Below are 16,247 nucleotides of genomic sequence, written 5' to 3'. Positions count from 1 at the left end.
CATGAAACAAAAATGGGGGCAAGTAGGCATGTGATGCATATTTTTTTTGAAAGTGTGTGTGGCAAATTACTTGTATAATTAAATAATTTATTCCTCTTTATCTACAAAAAGTAGATGTTTCTCAGGAAAAAACTGTAGTGGAAAAAAAAAAAAAGGAAAAAAAGGATAACATATCATGATGTTGATGTTGGTACATTAAGCAAATGTGTAGCAGTATTATTACAGGATATAGATGGAACTGTTAATAAGTCATCATAAAACAATAACAAAAAAACTCCTGCTGTTTAAAATATGATATTTCAGTTTCACACTTTTTAAAAAATAATTTAATAATTAAGTAATTATTTTTATGCAATATATAAGATTGTTTGATGTCAGTCTGGCTTGGACAAAATAGCTTTTTGTCATTTTTATTGTTTGTTCCTGAGAAAATAAAGTTACTGCCAGCTGTCTAAACCAAGAATAAGGCACAGTCAGAGGTTTTAAAAATCAAATTTCAGCATGGAATCATTGTGATGAGTGTGTTGTTCAATTTCACTTTGTCAGTTGAGGTAAAACACTGCAATTGAATCAACGGGAATACATTGCTCTATTTTAAGAGTTTGTATTATAAGGTGATTCACAAAGAATCAGCCTGCTCCACAGAAAGTACAGGCACTTTTAGGTGTCCAAAGTGTTACATCTCTAGATGTTAAAGTGTCTTCAAAGTCCACAAGCACAGCTGTGTAGAAATTTTTGTAGCATAACTCTTAGCAGTAAACCAAGCATCATTGTGACTTCTGATAAAAAATGTAACCTTGATGCATATGCTGATCATCTTTATTCAGGAGAAAGTTCCTTTTGTCTCCTTGAATGATGCAGTTTCATAAAATTAATGTATTGAGGAAGGCAGATCAAGAGGGGAAAAAAAAAAGAGAGAGAGAAAGAGAGTGGCATAACAGTGAACGCAAATTTATTTTATTTATTGATTTATTTATGGGGGTTTATATGGGAATTCACCACAGGATTGGCTGAAAGAGAGTGAGGAAGAAAAAAGAAGAGAAAGTGGAATGAGAAATACAATGGCAATGAATAGTAAAGCCACTGAATAATTCCACTGAAAATAATAAAAATAAAAGCAGCATCAGAAAGAAATAAAATAAGGGGAAGAAAGATGGAAATTTATTTTGTCATTGACGGTACAAAGGTATCTAACTTCTTAAAGTTTCTCACCACACATTTAGGGCATGAACTGAATGCCATAGCCAAGATGATACTAGGAATGCCTGTAGATTTAGGGTCTCTCAGACCTTTAACTTTCTTAGGAAAGCAACATATGATGTCATCAGAAAGTATTTTGTAAAAAATAATGTTGTTACCAAAAACTTTGTCAACCTTGTCACCATTAGTTGTGATTTGTTTATTAATATTCCCTATACTGCATATTCGTCTCAAGAACAGCTTTGCAAGTCATGTATCAGATGCACAAACCTTTGTAAGTTTGGAGTACAATGGAATTAATGTTCTAAATACATTGGGTTGAGGGGGGTCAGAAGTATTGCTGAAAGCATCAGGTTAAGAAATTCCTTTGTGAATTTCTCTTTCATTTTCTACTCTCCTTTTTTTTCTCCATTTTTTTTTCCTGTTTGATTCAAACAAAAATCGTAAAGCAGCTGCTTCTGTACTGTCAGAAAATACACGAGAGCAAAAATGAGAACCAATAGTGAACAAGGCCAGAGTTTCAAGTTGACTATAATAAAAGTCCCCTGCTATTGCAGAAACAGCCCTATTGACTTTGGCGAAGGTTTTCCCCAATTGTTTACAAAATGCTTCTTTTCTTGCTTCTATTATACTTTGATGTTTTCTGAAATAGTGTGCATAATATCTCATTTTAAGTAAATCTGTTTGCTAATCCTTGGAAAATAAAAATAAATAAATTGAATAAATGTAATATCACTTGAATGTCTTTGGAATTTTAAGTTATATTAAATTAGTTGAGGTCATTATCAAGGTGTAAAACCTTGTATGAGAGGTAGAAGTTCCTTAATATACTGTTTTTGCCAACTGTAGTCTGAGAGAATGCTTAAACCTTACTTCAATTATATGTTACTCACCACTTACTTATGCTTGAAAATCACATGAAAGAAAAATTGAAGTGATAGGTAACTATATTGTCATCTGCTTTTCTTAGTGGCTAAAAATTCAACATTTTGAAAACACAAAATACATGTAAATATCTGCAATCCACTCAAAACTGTGATTAGCTGCATGTGTGGATATGATGTCAAGTCTCTTCTGGGTTGTTTTATTTCTAATATTATATAAACATCTCATTTCTTAATTAGGTTAGTTTGCTCACTGTGTTCATAAAGTGATTAGAAACTGTATAATTGCAAATATAAGTATCTCAGGTAGCCGTCTGAGTAAGCTGTGAATCCAAAGGACTATTTGCCCTTTCATTTTTCCATTTCTTTATGAAGGGGTGAAATGCCAAATGAAACTACACGAAGCAGGTTCAATGTCAATATTCCTTCTGTAGCCCCACATGCTATCAGGCCATGAGAGGCAAACCCTTGCAGGCTCCCAGCATCTTGTCCTCATACAGGTGTGTGGCAAAGATAGAGAGGGAATAGGTAACTATAGCTGCCGGCAAGTTTTAGCTACTAAATATAAGTTGTGTTTGTGGTTCATAGCTTTGGGATGAATGTAAGAAAACATGATTTTCAGCAAAACCAGTTAAAAACACTTTTGTTTGCTTTATATGAAAATTACTTAAAAATAAGTAATTAAAAAAAAAAAAAAAAAAAGTCCTCATGTATTGCTATGCTTTGTGTGGTACCTAGTAAGGGTAAACTGCCTTTTTTTAGGCCATGAAAGATAGCCAAACTTGTACTAAGCCAAACTTATAGCCAAATATAGCCAATCAGCACACATATTTCACTTTAATCATGTGGAGAGCATCAAATGAACAGAACACCGGGTGAAAAAAAGTCTCAAATTGTTTTCTTTATAGTGATCTGAAATCCAGATCATGGAATTGTTTAGGTTGGAAAAGACCTTCAGGATCATTAAGTCCAACTGTCAACCTGACCTACCAACTGCCATCACTGAACCATGTCCATTAGTGCCATGTCCATATGTCATTTAAATACTTCCGGAGATGGGGGCTCCACCACTTCCCCTGAGCAACCTGCTGTAGTGCTTGATCACCCTCTCTGTGAAGAAATTCTTCCTACTTTAAACTTCCCCTGGTGCAATTTGAGACCAGTACAATTTGGCCAGGAGTGTTCTCCCATGCTCTGGTGAAAATTCACACTTCTCCTTTCTACACATCCTACGTAAAGTTCCCATTTTGGCATTAGGGATCATAAGTCCAAAGACTATCCCTGCCACTAAGCTAGCAACTTTATTTATTTATTTTTATTTTGTAACGCCTATTGCATAATATTCCATAGAATAAAACAGAAAATTCCCTTGGCTAATTTTGTGTCTGTTGAAATAAATGTGGAAATCCTGTAATAGTTGCTATACATATTTTTCATATATGCTGGAGGAGTGAAAGAAACTAATTTGAGATGCTGTGAACTTGAGAAAGAAGGCTCAGTAACAGTATTTAAAGAGGCTTTTAATTCACATTTCAGTTTGTAATAGTACGCTGATTTTTTTTCCTGTTATATAGAAAAAATGTTGCAAAGACAACCTCTTATTTCTACAAATTTTAATTTTAAAAACTTTGAAATTCAGAAAGTAGAATTTCCTGTCTTTGTTTTCCTTGCCCTAATCTCCTGCTCCAAGTGAATAGCCAACTGAACAGTTTTGTTACATTTATGTAGAAGCCTTTAGTCATTTTTGCAGGAAGTGGTTACTTATATTCACACAGGTGCCTGCAGTAGGTTTCAGGTTCTTTGCTGGAAATAAGCCTCGTATCGTGATATATTTCTCCTAAACCAATTTCTCCAGAGTCTTACTGTTATGATTTACCTGCAAAAGCTCTAGTGCTCAAATCAGTGGGAACTACTGTGTATGCATACAAAATCTAGATTGTTTTAAACTGGGCTTTACCAAAACTGAGGCGTTTACTGGAAAGGTCAACAACTTTTCAGCCTCGCAACAATAGAGAATATTTGCATTTCAGTAAGCTACCTGACCATTAACATTATTTATTTCTAATAGTGAATCATGTATATGAAAATAAGAGCCAGAGGTTGGGCCAGGTATTATTTTATTAACATGCATCATGGAAAGACAAGAAAATGTCATACATCAAAGTAAGAGGCTTTTATTGGTCTCTGCTGGGTCTTCAAAGATCCTGCAGTTTCTGCTACAACACTGTCTTAAGACCTTACGTGTTCCAAGCTGTGCTGGGACACTTGGAGCCAGCAGGGTGCTTGATGCTACATGGCTGGACTATTGCAGCTAGCTAAGAACCTGCAGAAATGTTTTTTTCTGTTTTGGAAGTGCTAACCTTTTCATCCTATCAAAACATAAAAAATCAGTATGCAGACTACTGCAGTATTACGCTCATCACTCTGGTACTCTTTTATTCTGAAACTATGGGTGATGAAAATAGTTTAGAAAAAGTAGCATAATAGTTTTTACTGAGGGGTACCACAGACATGATTAATTTTCATGGTTTTCTCTTTCATAGCAACCTAAAATAACACCACCAATAACAAAAGCTGCAAGAAAAAAGAAAAACAAACAAACAAACAAACAAACAAACAAAAAAAACACAGTGAGAATTGTAATAAGAATAAGCTTAGCCTCAATCCTCTATGCTTCAGCTGACTGCTGTCCAGGACTGTGAGTACATGCTGTAGTATCTTGCTGTCATTGACCTCTCTGCCACAGGTTGTATAGGTGATGGTGTTCAAGCTATCTGTTTAAAATGTGTGCAAAAGTTGGGACAGGGCACACAACTGACTTTTTGCTGGTTAACGAAGTAGTAATTGTCATCTGAGATGTGGTCATATTAAAAGCAATTCAAGTATGGAAGAATTTTTGAACTTTTACTCAGTCTCATACCTGAAGACCTAATAGACAAGATAAATAAATAATTAAATATATATATATATATATCAAAAAAGGCTTTTATGTTCATCTTTATATTCTTGGAAATCTATGTTCTGCCAATTTTCACCAATTCAAGGATAGATGTAATGTTTATATGTTTTACTTTCTCTGTATTTTTTATTATATGTTTAGAAAGAGAAAACAAGTATATAATGTAGCTCCAGAGTATGACACACTAAAATATTTGATTTCTTCCAGAAAAAGGTAGATTCAGCATTTAAGTTGCTCTTGTATGTAGATATGAATCAAACACCCTTCTTGAGATTGTGAAACCTATAAATATGAGTGCTGAAGTGTTTCTGCTTATTTTAGCAGTAAACTGTTGACAATGATTTTACACTTCCCTTGTACATTTTGAGGAATTATGTGGAAAAAATTACTCATGCTCTACTGATGACTAAGAATGGGAAATGATTGATTTCTATATTTATAAATACAAACTTTATTGAACAGGCATACAGTGTTGAAATCTAAGTTATGGATTCAGAACCGTCTTTTCTTTCTTTTTTTAAATGAACTAACTAGCAACATGTATGATAGTTTTTTTAATGGTAGAAGATGTAAAAATGGTAAAAGATGTAGAACTGTATCTCAATGTATTTAGTAAATAAATGAAGATTTAGAAAATGGTCTATCTTGGTTACATTTTGGTAGTTCTGCATTCTGTTCTGTAGACAGAGACCATTTAAGAAATATAGTTTCTTAGGAGTGTGGTACTTCCCACCCAAAACGAGGATGAAGAAATGAATTATCAAGCTTCTTGCAATCAGAGACAAATGTGTTTTGTAATGGAATCTGGAGAAGCACTCCACACAGTTTCTTTCTTTACATTGCTAATTTGTGTTGATAGGTAATAGGAGGTCCAAACGATGTACACTTTAAATTTTAAAATGGTTTGTAGGCCACTTAGAAATAAGTCTACCTTCAGGGGCTTAGAAATAATTTGTTCACCTGCTTTTCTTGCTAAATGATCTGCAGAATATTGCTGTAATTATCTCTATCAGAAAAGAAGACAGAGAGAAAAGTCTAAAAAGATGCACTGAAAGGTGCTTGTTTAAAAAAAAAAAAAAAAAAAAAAGATGCTTTCCTGTCTTTGGATTTTTGTATTTGGAATTCAGGGGAGAGCAAAGACTTTCACATCTTTCCATCTGGCCAGGATGTGATGAAGCATTTTGTTTCATGCTTGACATTTTTTATAAATACGTGTATGTGCTGGGTATTTTGCAGGAGCTTCAGGATGGCATTGGGCGACAGCAAGCTGTTGTCAAAACATTGAATGTAACTGGTGAAGAAATTATTGAGCAGTCATCAACAGCAGATGCTAATGTGCTGAAGGAACAACTGGGAAGTTTGAATACCCGGTGGCAGGAGATCTGCAAACAGCTGGTAGAGAAAAAAAAGAGGTAGGTTAAAAGAGAGCAAAAATATTGTGAAACAGTTTTGGCTATATTAGATTTGCTTCAGACTTAAAAGTTCAAAGAACTCTCTCTTAATGCTTAGTGTTTTTGTATTCATAAGAAATTGTTAGTAATTACATTTCACATCTTTAATTCTTCTTTTCTACTCATTGCTATCAGTGGCCACCACTCCCTTCCATACTCCACATTTTTGTAATTTCAGTCCTAATGCTGAACAACAATAAACAAACATACATTATTTCTTGATTAAAAGTAGGACAGATTGGAGTTTCATTTCCACAATTTACAGTTGATTTAGCATCTCTCTATTTAATAGTATGTCATTAAAATATATCTCTGTAATACTAATAATACCTTATGTAATTGATACAGTTAATCCTCCTATAATTCACTTCTCATCTTCAATGCCATTAATATCTGCATTTCATTCAGGTTAGATAAAAAGAATGGATTGGTTAATTTAATGTTATTTATAGTCACTTCCAGATCAATTTGGTTTTCTCTTGCAGTCAGAAGAACCTGGAGCATTTGAGTTACAGATAATAACTAGAATGGTTTGGTTTGTTTAAAAAGAATATTTTCAATTAAAATGTGTGTGTGTGTATATATATATATATATATAATGTTGTTGTTGTTGCTGTTCTATTAGGTTTTATAAAACGGTGTTTTATTAACCCATATGCCAGGCCTAAATAGACATTTTGCTTTAAAATACAATCATTGGCAAAGCTTTCTTCAAACTTTTTTTTTTTTTTTTAAGCATACTCCTTCTTGAGTACTAGAGATTTGCTAGGAGGATGAGTAGCGCGCAATAGTTTTGTTATTTCTGGTGCTATTTTTTTGTGGTTTACAGCTGTGGGGGGCAAAAGCTGTGAAAATGTTCGGGATGGGTAGTGTCCTGAAAGGTTATTGTTGAGTTTAATTATGATTAAATTTTCACTTGGAACTCATTAAAAGCAGGCGGTGCAAAGAGTTAGCTACAGCTGTCATGGCACTTTAAATGTTTCTTTCTGCTGTATCTCCAGGTGTTGATGGTAATTACACAAGGGAGTCCTTTGCCTTTATTTATTGCCCTAAAAGCTGTTCTTTTGTACAACTGAAATCCATCTGTGTTTCTAATCCTTATCTTGTTAAGTAAGTGCTAACACTTACAGAACAATAACACATCATTTTAATAGCCCCATAAGCTGCTGTGGTAACACTGAAGAGAGAGATTGGTGGTTGAGCTTTGAGAATATAAAATCTGTCCTTAGTTCTGGTAAACATAGCTATTGTGTTCTACCTCATTTATCAACAAAAAGACGCATTTCAATGCCGTTTTGGCTCGAGGCTGTGTTAGCAGTCTGGAATTTTGGGGCAAATCTTAAAGTTTAAGGAAGCCTAGGGTCTCTTATGTGGGAATAATCCAGTTATGTTTCCTATATGATCTTAAATAAGCATCCTTTTACCCACACCCATTCCTCCTTTTGATCTGTTTGGTTTGCTGACTGTTTTGTGATTGGTTTGTTTTCCTCTGGAAAGACACTTTGTGTAATATTGAGTATTGTGGCTGCACAGACCTAGGTTAGTGTATAGATTGCCATATAGTGAACATACAGTGTTGTGCTAAACTGATATAAAAGCCTCTGATGTACTGCTGTGGTGAGACCTGTGTGCATCAGAATGGAGGATTTTATGCTTGTGTTTAGTGCCTGGTCTTCCTGGCTATGACAGATCTGCCGGACCTGCTCCCAGATCTTAGAAGCAAATCCTACAATCCTACTGTCCCTCTAGCTGCTGCCTTAGACAAGGTACTAGGTTTTTTTGTTTGTTTGTTTGTTTGTTTTTGCTTGTTTTTGTTTTTTGTTTGTTTGTTTTTCTTTCACTCCCTTGTTTTTCTTTTCACTCCCACGGTCTGGATTTTCAAAAGAAACAACCGTAGGTGACAGAAATGCCTGGTGTACTCTATCTAGGTCTCATCCCAGGCAGGAAAAGACAAACACATCTTTATGTTGCTTTGTTGGCATGAGATTTGCATCTCTTTTGTGCTTTGACATCTTTCAGTTGTTTGTTATTTGTTCTGATTAGGTTTGGGGTACATTCAGGTTCTTTCTTCTGAATCCCGTTTCACACAAAATGTCTGCTTTGTTCTTAATGAGAAAATTAGGGCAAACAAGAAAGTGGCCTCTACTTGCCACTTTGTGTGTCATCACTTCTTGCTCACTCAGACTTGCTTACCACCACCTATATGTGTGTCTTATTATAGGTTTATACAGGAATCGTTCTTATGAGACTACTGTTGTGTACATACAGTTGTGAGAAACAATCTGCAGCCAATAACACAGGCTCAGGAGAGGATCTCAGTGAAGTAGTATTTTTATTTGCGATTGCAATGGCGGGCATGCTGCAAGCAGAAGCTCAAAGTAAAAGTATATCATAACTTTATATTCCCTATTACCTGATGCTTAATTCCTCCTTGATTTCCTCAGTGGCTCAGTACTGCAGGTTCACACACTACTCAATGGTTATTACTGTTATAAATGAAATCTCAACTCAATCTGAATTTAGTAATATTTATAAAAGGAATATTTATAAAAGGTATTGATTCAAAGATCGAAGCTGAAATTTCTTTAAGTGGTATATTCTTTATTGCAGTGCTGGATTCACGGGGGATCTCTCCACTTATCGTGCATGTTCGAAGTAACAAACGATCTCATATTTATACAGCAAAACAATGAATATTCTATTAATGCTTATACATATTCATTACCTAAATCCGCCTACTCTCGCTTCGTATGTTAATTAGCTTATCAGTCCTTGCGCTTGCTCAAAGCCTCCCAAGAACTGTGGGCCGGGGTCTTTGGGATGTGGGCCGTGGTCTTTGGGAGGAAGACCACTTGCATCACAAGGAAGGTCTTCCTTGTGATGCACTTTTCACCTTTTGCTTAAAAGAATGCCAGGTTGGCTGACTCTGTTGTTTCCCAAGCTGCAGAAATGCCAAGTTGGCTCAAGTTATTTCAAGTTTCAGCCTGACTGAGGGTCAGCAGATAACAAGATGTCATCTATTTTGTTCTCATTAATTTTTAACCACAAGATTTATTCTATCCTAAAATGGGTTTATATAATATCAGTATAAAAGACAAGTAAACAGCACTGGGTGTGCGGGGAGTCTATGCTCCACCAACATGCACACACAAACATCAAACATTACCATTGCTTTTACATACTAAACCCAAGTACACCTATACATGTGTACAATCAGAAAAGGTAACAGACAATCCTTTAAGTTCCATGACTTAACAGTCTTAATTTTCCATTCCTTTTGCAGCAGAGAGGCCAATGGTGTACCAGTTGGATCAGTAACTGAGCCCACAGCTCCCTCACTGTCTGGCAAACCACATGTTTCTGACTGTGGTCCCACAGGGCTCTTTAAGGCCTCAGATATTGCTCACCAGGTGCCGAGCAATCCCCCCGCAACCTTGTCAGTTTTAGTTGCGGAGTCCCACACCTTGACCTCAACTTGGTCCCATATTTCAGGATCATAAACTATCTGATCCTTAATAAGGAGAATAAGTTGTAAGGTTACCAGGACAGTCTTCGTTTCTAAGGATGTATGATTCCCCATAATGCGCAACTGCTTACCAGCGAGGGGCAGCTGTGTGCGCGGGTCCGCTTCTCTCAGCTTGAGCTTATTCCTAGCTCCAGTGCGCCTATTTCCAGCGACTTTCTGTACGAGCTTCTCTGAGCAGTTTGCTGAGTTTGGCCAAACCTATCTTCATGAGGCAATCAAAGTGCCTGTTTGCGCCCTGGTCTCCGTTCTGCTAGCCTGTTCCTTTTCATTCCTTCTTTCTGTTTCTTTATTGGTGACATAACACATATATTGTGTTGCTTTTTTTTTTTTTTTTTTTTTTTTTTTATCTTGAGGGCAGGTTCTCCTCTTATACCTTTCTCTCCACAGCAGTCCTTTTCAAAAACAACTTTTCATTGGTCAAACAACTTTGAATATAACAACAACAGCAAACACCCAGAAACTTCCATGCTTTAACGGCTGGAAAACAAGAGAACCAGGTGGAGAACAAGAAACCGGAGACTGCATGGAGTCTCCTGAACCACCCTTCTATGTTCCCTCTAAACTCTTTTATATTCCTGATGGCCTCATCGTTAAGAGTCTAATGTTATCATCAACTACGGTGCTTGCCCACCCCCATGGCCACGCTCCCACATCTCCCCCTTCTTTATTAATATCAACCATTTTCTCGACACAAATTACCTCTCCATACCACACCATCAACACTGATGGTGTTTGTAGGCTCAAAATGTAGAGGCAGCCAAAAAAGGCTACAGAATTGTGGGTAGCATCAATGAAGGTATTGAGAACAAAACGAAGTGTTGTTTTGCTGCCATCAAATGTTGTGGCATGCTCACTTTTGGTAGTATGTGCAAGTCTGCTCTCTGCATGTCATAAAGGGCATGGTAGACTTACAGAAGAGATAAGCAACTAAAATGAGCCAGGGTTTGGAGTGGATGCTTTGTGACCAGAGACTAAGAAGCTGAGGATCTTCATTCTGGAGAGAAGTCTCAGGAGGGATATGACCTAGGTTTACAAAATTGAAGTAGTGGGCAAACTGAATGTGGAACAACACGTTGGGGAATTCACTTAATTCCCCAATGACAAGACTAAAAGGTAGTTGATAGAACCATAACAGATAGTAAAACCACTTTAGAAGTTACTTTTTTACATTATGGTTTCTGAGGTTTGCTGGCCACAGAAGGCTGTGGAGGAAGATATTATGACTCAGCACCGTAACATCTTTTGTCTAATGACAATGGATTCTGGTGTTGTATGAGGTGAATAGACAGAAGAAAGTGGACAGTCTTCTGTGTTCCCCTTAATTAGCATCTCTTATTAGCAATGTTGGAGGCAAACTGTTGGGTTAAATATTCTGACACACTCAGGCACTTTTTATGTTCTGATGCACATGGTCTCTGGGCTTTGGGGAAGAGGAGGGGGGATCTATATACAGATTCTTTTTTTTTTTTTTTTCTCCTCCACACACACTTTTTTTTCCTCAAGGATACACTGTTAAACTACTGGTCTACTATTTGTTCTGAATTAGAACATATTCTATATGAGAATATATGACTACATTGAAGAACATGATAAATTTAAAATGTTTCCTATAACCATAATGAATCCAGTGATTGTTTGATTTGAAAAGATTGATACATGATATGATTCTGAGAGTTCCAGCATGTCAATCCAGTTTTCATAAGTATTTTGGAATAAATATTAAATGATCTGCTGAATAAAAATGGTAAAATAGATCAAAACCACGGAATTCTAAAAATAACAGAAGCTGATTCAGATCACTGGGCACTAATGTTAATCTTGGTGGTAGTCTGGCTCATTAAATGAATGTTAATTATTTTGACCATAAAAGGACCACTTAATTAAAAACAGACAAGAAAACAAACCAGCCCTCAAATCAATTTGAAGAACATATACTGCTTTTCAGTAAAAACAAGCTGTTTTTGTTGTTGTTATTGTTGTTTGTTTTGTTTTTAATGTTTGTATTATTATTTTTTAAGTTTTAACAGGTCAGATGTTGACCCAAGGCAAAGCATAGACTTAAGGCTGGTGTTGAGTCTCCTTTCTTTGGTATTGAAGATCAAGAGGTTGTGTTTGAATTGTTTGTGTAGGATGTTATCCTTCAGTTGCCTTTATCAAACAGTTTCAAAGCTGTAGAAGTTTGAATTCAGTGTTTAATGTTTCTGTATCCTGCAGTCTAATTTATCCAGCTAAGAATTAGATGAGAACATAATTTTAGCACATCTAGTCATTTTATCTTACTGCAAACTTCAGAATAGACCAGGCAGTTGAATAAAGTGAAATTTGATTGAAAGCCTGATACACTGATAGTTAGCAAATTGGGAATTTAATTGAGTTTTTGTTAACACTTTGCTGCAAGCAGCAGCAAACCTTAAGAGTCCGGAGAAGTTTGAATTTGTGCTCTAGAACAGTGTTAAAGAAAAAGGGAGAATTTTGGAGATGGGAAAGTTGCAATAGCTTCTTGAATAGATGCTACTACTAACCATAGACAAGAGAAAGTGAAAAAAGATGTTTCTTCCTCTTCATACTCCGGCAATCATATCGACAATCAAATCTTGTAAACTGCACCATCAGAAGATTTCTCAGCCTTTTTGTCCCCTGCCACGTAATACCGTAATATGGCATCAGGCCATATTGTGCTGTGTATGTTGCATCATGTAGCTGGGACACGTGAGATTTGGAGGCAGGGCCTCCAGCGGGCACTTTGGGGCTCTCAGGAGCTTAAGTGGTGACAGGCCTCAGGGTTATGGCTGCAGTTCGGTGCTTTGCCTTTGATCATACTGCAGGACAATGTGGGCCAGGCAGAACAAGTCTAGTGATCACATATCAGGATGAGAAGCAACATCTCACATATGAGCTTGGTGTGGTGAAGGCTCATAAATGAGGTTTTTGACGGACGTGTAACACTGGTGCTGGCTGGTATTTTCCATCTTTGTTCAACAATTTCTTGTGTAATTTTTGAAAACAGATGCCCAGGAATTAGATTTCTTATCTGTTTCAGCAGTAATCTGTATTTTGTTTATGTATTCATCACAATCTGATCTGTTTTTGTTGTTGTTGTTGTTGTTTCAAATTGGGTTGAATGGAAGAGAATTTTTCATTATTTTAGCTGCAATATATTTGCACTTTTCATGAGCTTGAACCTGCAGACTGCCTATTCAGATCTCTGTTCAAGCAAGTTTGAAGTACTTACTGAAAGAGTGACAGAACAAAGGCTCTTGACCAGAATACCTTCAAATACTTTTCTGAGCATAAATATACAAGCTTTCTGTTCTAAGTCAACAATAGTTACTATAAAGTATACTTTTTAATAGATTTGGTACCTCACATTCATTGAAGTGTTTTTGGTTTTTTGTTTGTTTTTGTTTGTTTTTTTGCCACAACACAGTAGCTACTGTTGGTAGGTTTCCTTCACCTGAGCACTACATGTATGGAATACTGTGATTAGTTTTTCACCGCAATTTAAAAGCTGGTTTACAGATTAAGAAAGTTTGTGACAGTTAAATCAATAAATATATTTTTTTCTTTCACTGAAAAATATTACTAGTATAAATTTACATTCTGTTTACATGTGGTGTTGTAGCTGAACTTGCTGCTGGTATTTACATTTGGGTTTCCTGAAATTTCTGTGATATTTTTAATTTCAATTAGTTTATAAAGATCCTTACTCAAATGCAGCACATTTGCACGTTCCCTAGATAAAGAAAGAAAATTAATTCTCTCTTGGTAAATATTTTCAGTAAACTGCCAACTTACTGTTTTGGTGGCTTTTTAAATTTTCAGTAATAGCCACTAAATGGACTAATCCCTTATCTTAGAAACACCATAAATAACAAAATCAACAGCTGAACATTAAAAAAACAACCAAACAAACAAAAAAAACCCTACCTGGACATTATTGAAGTGCAATGGAGAAAAGTCACTAGCAAATGCAGATCTGTTTCACTCCTGTGATTGCATGTTTTCTATCTCTAGCTGACACCCCCCAAATAAGTCCAACATCACATGTGCAGCTAAACCCATGAATGTCTGATGTGTTTCACAAACTATATGGGTTGCTATGGTATTGGCATTAGTGATTATGAAAAAAACACGTGAGCTGCAATACGAATTTCATATAGCTTCTAGACACTGTAATCAAAAAATATAAGCTTACATGAAACAGGAAATTAATGTTTATGTAATAGTTAACCATTATAACTAAGGATTAATGATAGTCAAAAGTGTACCCAGGGTATTTTGCAGACTGACAAGAATTTGTTATTAATTCTATATCATACTGTTAGGAAAACTAGCTCTTTTATTTAATTTAATTTACTACCTAACATTTAAATATTGAATATACTGAGCATGTGAGTCTCCAGAAGCAAAATGTATATAGAACTTGTATAAGCATCTGTGCAGTCAGAATAGCTGACCAATGGGTTCCCATGAGTTTAGAAATACAAATAGCAAGCTGTGGTGTTTTAGTACAGAAGTCATAAAGTAACATGCCAGAGAATAGTCACATGGAAGACCAAAAGTTACATATGAAATTCTGTTCTTCTCTAAGCTTAGAATTTTCTGTCAACCATGGTGGATTATGTTTCAGTATTAATTAAATAGATCATTTCCTAACTGTGAATTAGTTTAAAAGTTTTTTGGGGAACTCAGGTGTGATTTTAAAAGATAGGTAGTGATGTGTATGTAACAGTATGCAGATCTGTGCTGGAGATGAATCTGCCTTGCTTCTTAGGGCCGGCTATTGGAATTAAATCCTTACTCATCTGCTTATCCAGCAAGATGTGTTCCCAACTGCTTTCTTGAGAGCTGCTCTGTATGTGTTGATGGACAACTGGTGGCTCATGCTCCTTGTTTTGGTTTGTTTAGGCTCAGATTTGGAAGTCCATAACAACCTACTGTTAATTTGTCATTGCAGTCATGAATTTAAACACTTAGAAATTACAGGTATCAGTTGCTCCAAATGTAATTATGGTGGTAGAAATCAGCTTGTTCTAAAGCTGCAAGCAGTCATTGTGTTAAAACTTTTTATGTGATTAACTTGTTCAGCATTAGCTGAATAAATAAATAAATAGCTGAATTAAGAGTGCTTTATTTTTGTGGCTTGCATAATATGATGCTTGTCATGCAGGATGTTATTTATAACAGAAGTAATGTTCTAGCAGGCCAAGAGCAAATTGTGAAGTAAATTATGAAGTGCACCTGCAGCTTCCGTTAATTGCGATGGACCTTTTAATTACTATCCTACATACTCTTCATGACTGGGATAAAAAGACCTTTATGGAACACTTTTTTGGTCTAATTTCTGAAAACCTTCTGTGCTCATATGCATGAGCATATATGAGGGAATATGAGTCACAGTGACAGTGCACGATGCTTAACACACGTGCGCATTTCCTAGATGAGCAATCTGATGCTTGTTTGGAGCAGCCTATTACCCTGTGCTGGCCAGCGGTGACCCACCCCAGGCAAGGCCGGGGTCTGGCTGGCCCTGGGGCTGGAGGGGAGGAAGGCCAAGTTCATTTCGTGTCCCTCCTGCTTCCTGTCTCTGGTCCTGTCCTACTCATAGAGGTGCCTGTTGGTGCCTGCAGGCATGAGCACAGTGCCTTGACCTGCTTCTGTACCACCAGATTAGGTACATGCAGCTTGTTACTGCATAACAGGGTTAAACATAGATCTGATTCCTTTTGTTTGTTTGTTTGTTTGTTTTTTAATATGACATACATATGCATATATAACAAATTATAAATTCATAATAAAAGTATATAACAAAACTGCTTGAATATATTTATGGCATGGAGTCAACCTGTCTCAGTTTGCTACAATGGTACTCCAGTGCTGCTAAAGACTGGAAGAACAAACTGAAAAATGTCTCATCTACACTGCATCTTAATGAGTTGGGTTTGCTGATGGCTTTACAGTATGAACAATTCTTGTAAGAAGACCCATCTAGCAAACTTTCCTCTTCTCTCCTCAGAGCAAATTAATTACCTCTGTGAGAAATCTGCTGCCAATGGCCAGAAGGCTATGGCCAAACTTGAATTTAAAATGGTTTAAATTCAGTTACCTAGCTGATCAAATAATTATTTCTAATAAACTGCAATAATAATAATTAAAAAATCATTGAAAAAATACAATAGTAACGTGCATGGCAAAATTCAATACAATTAAATAAATGATCTTCTCAA

The 16,247-nt window shown here is 36.0% G+C and overlaps 1 protein-coding gene across 10 annotated transcripts in view; it reads left to right on the top strand.

The window, feature by feature from the left end:
* The window catches only part of DMD (dystrophin), a 1,234,381-nt gene that overhangs the window by 809,281 nt on the left and 408,853 nt on the right, over positions 1-16,247 (top strand). For all 10 annotated transcript variants that reach the window (XM_084305928.1, XM_084305932.1, XM_084305933.1 and 7 more), the window contains one exon: positions 6,280-6,455. In XM_084305928.1, coding sequence (XP_084162054.1) covers positions 6,280-6,455 — 176 coding nt within the window. The remainder of the gene's footprint in view (positions 1-6,279; positions 6,456-16,247) is intronic.

This window comes from Netta rufina (assembly GCF_964035555.1).
Source record: "Netta rufina genome assembly, chromosome: 1".
Lineage (NCBI taxonomy): Eukaryota > Metazoa > Chordata > Aves > Anseriformes > Anatidae > Netta > Netta rufina.
This window is presented reverse-complemented; position numbering and strand designations above follow the sequence as displayed.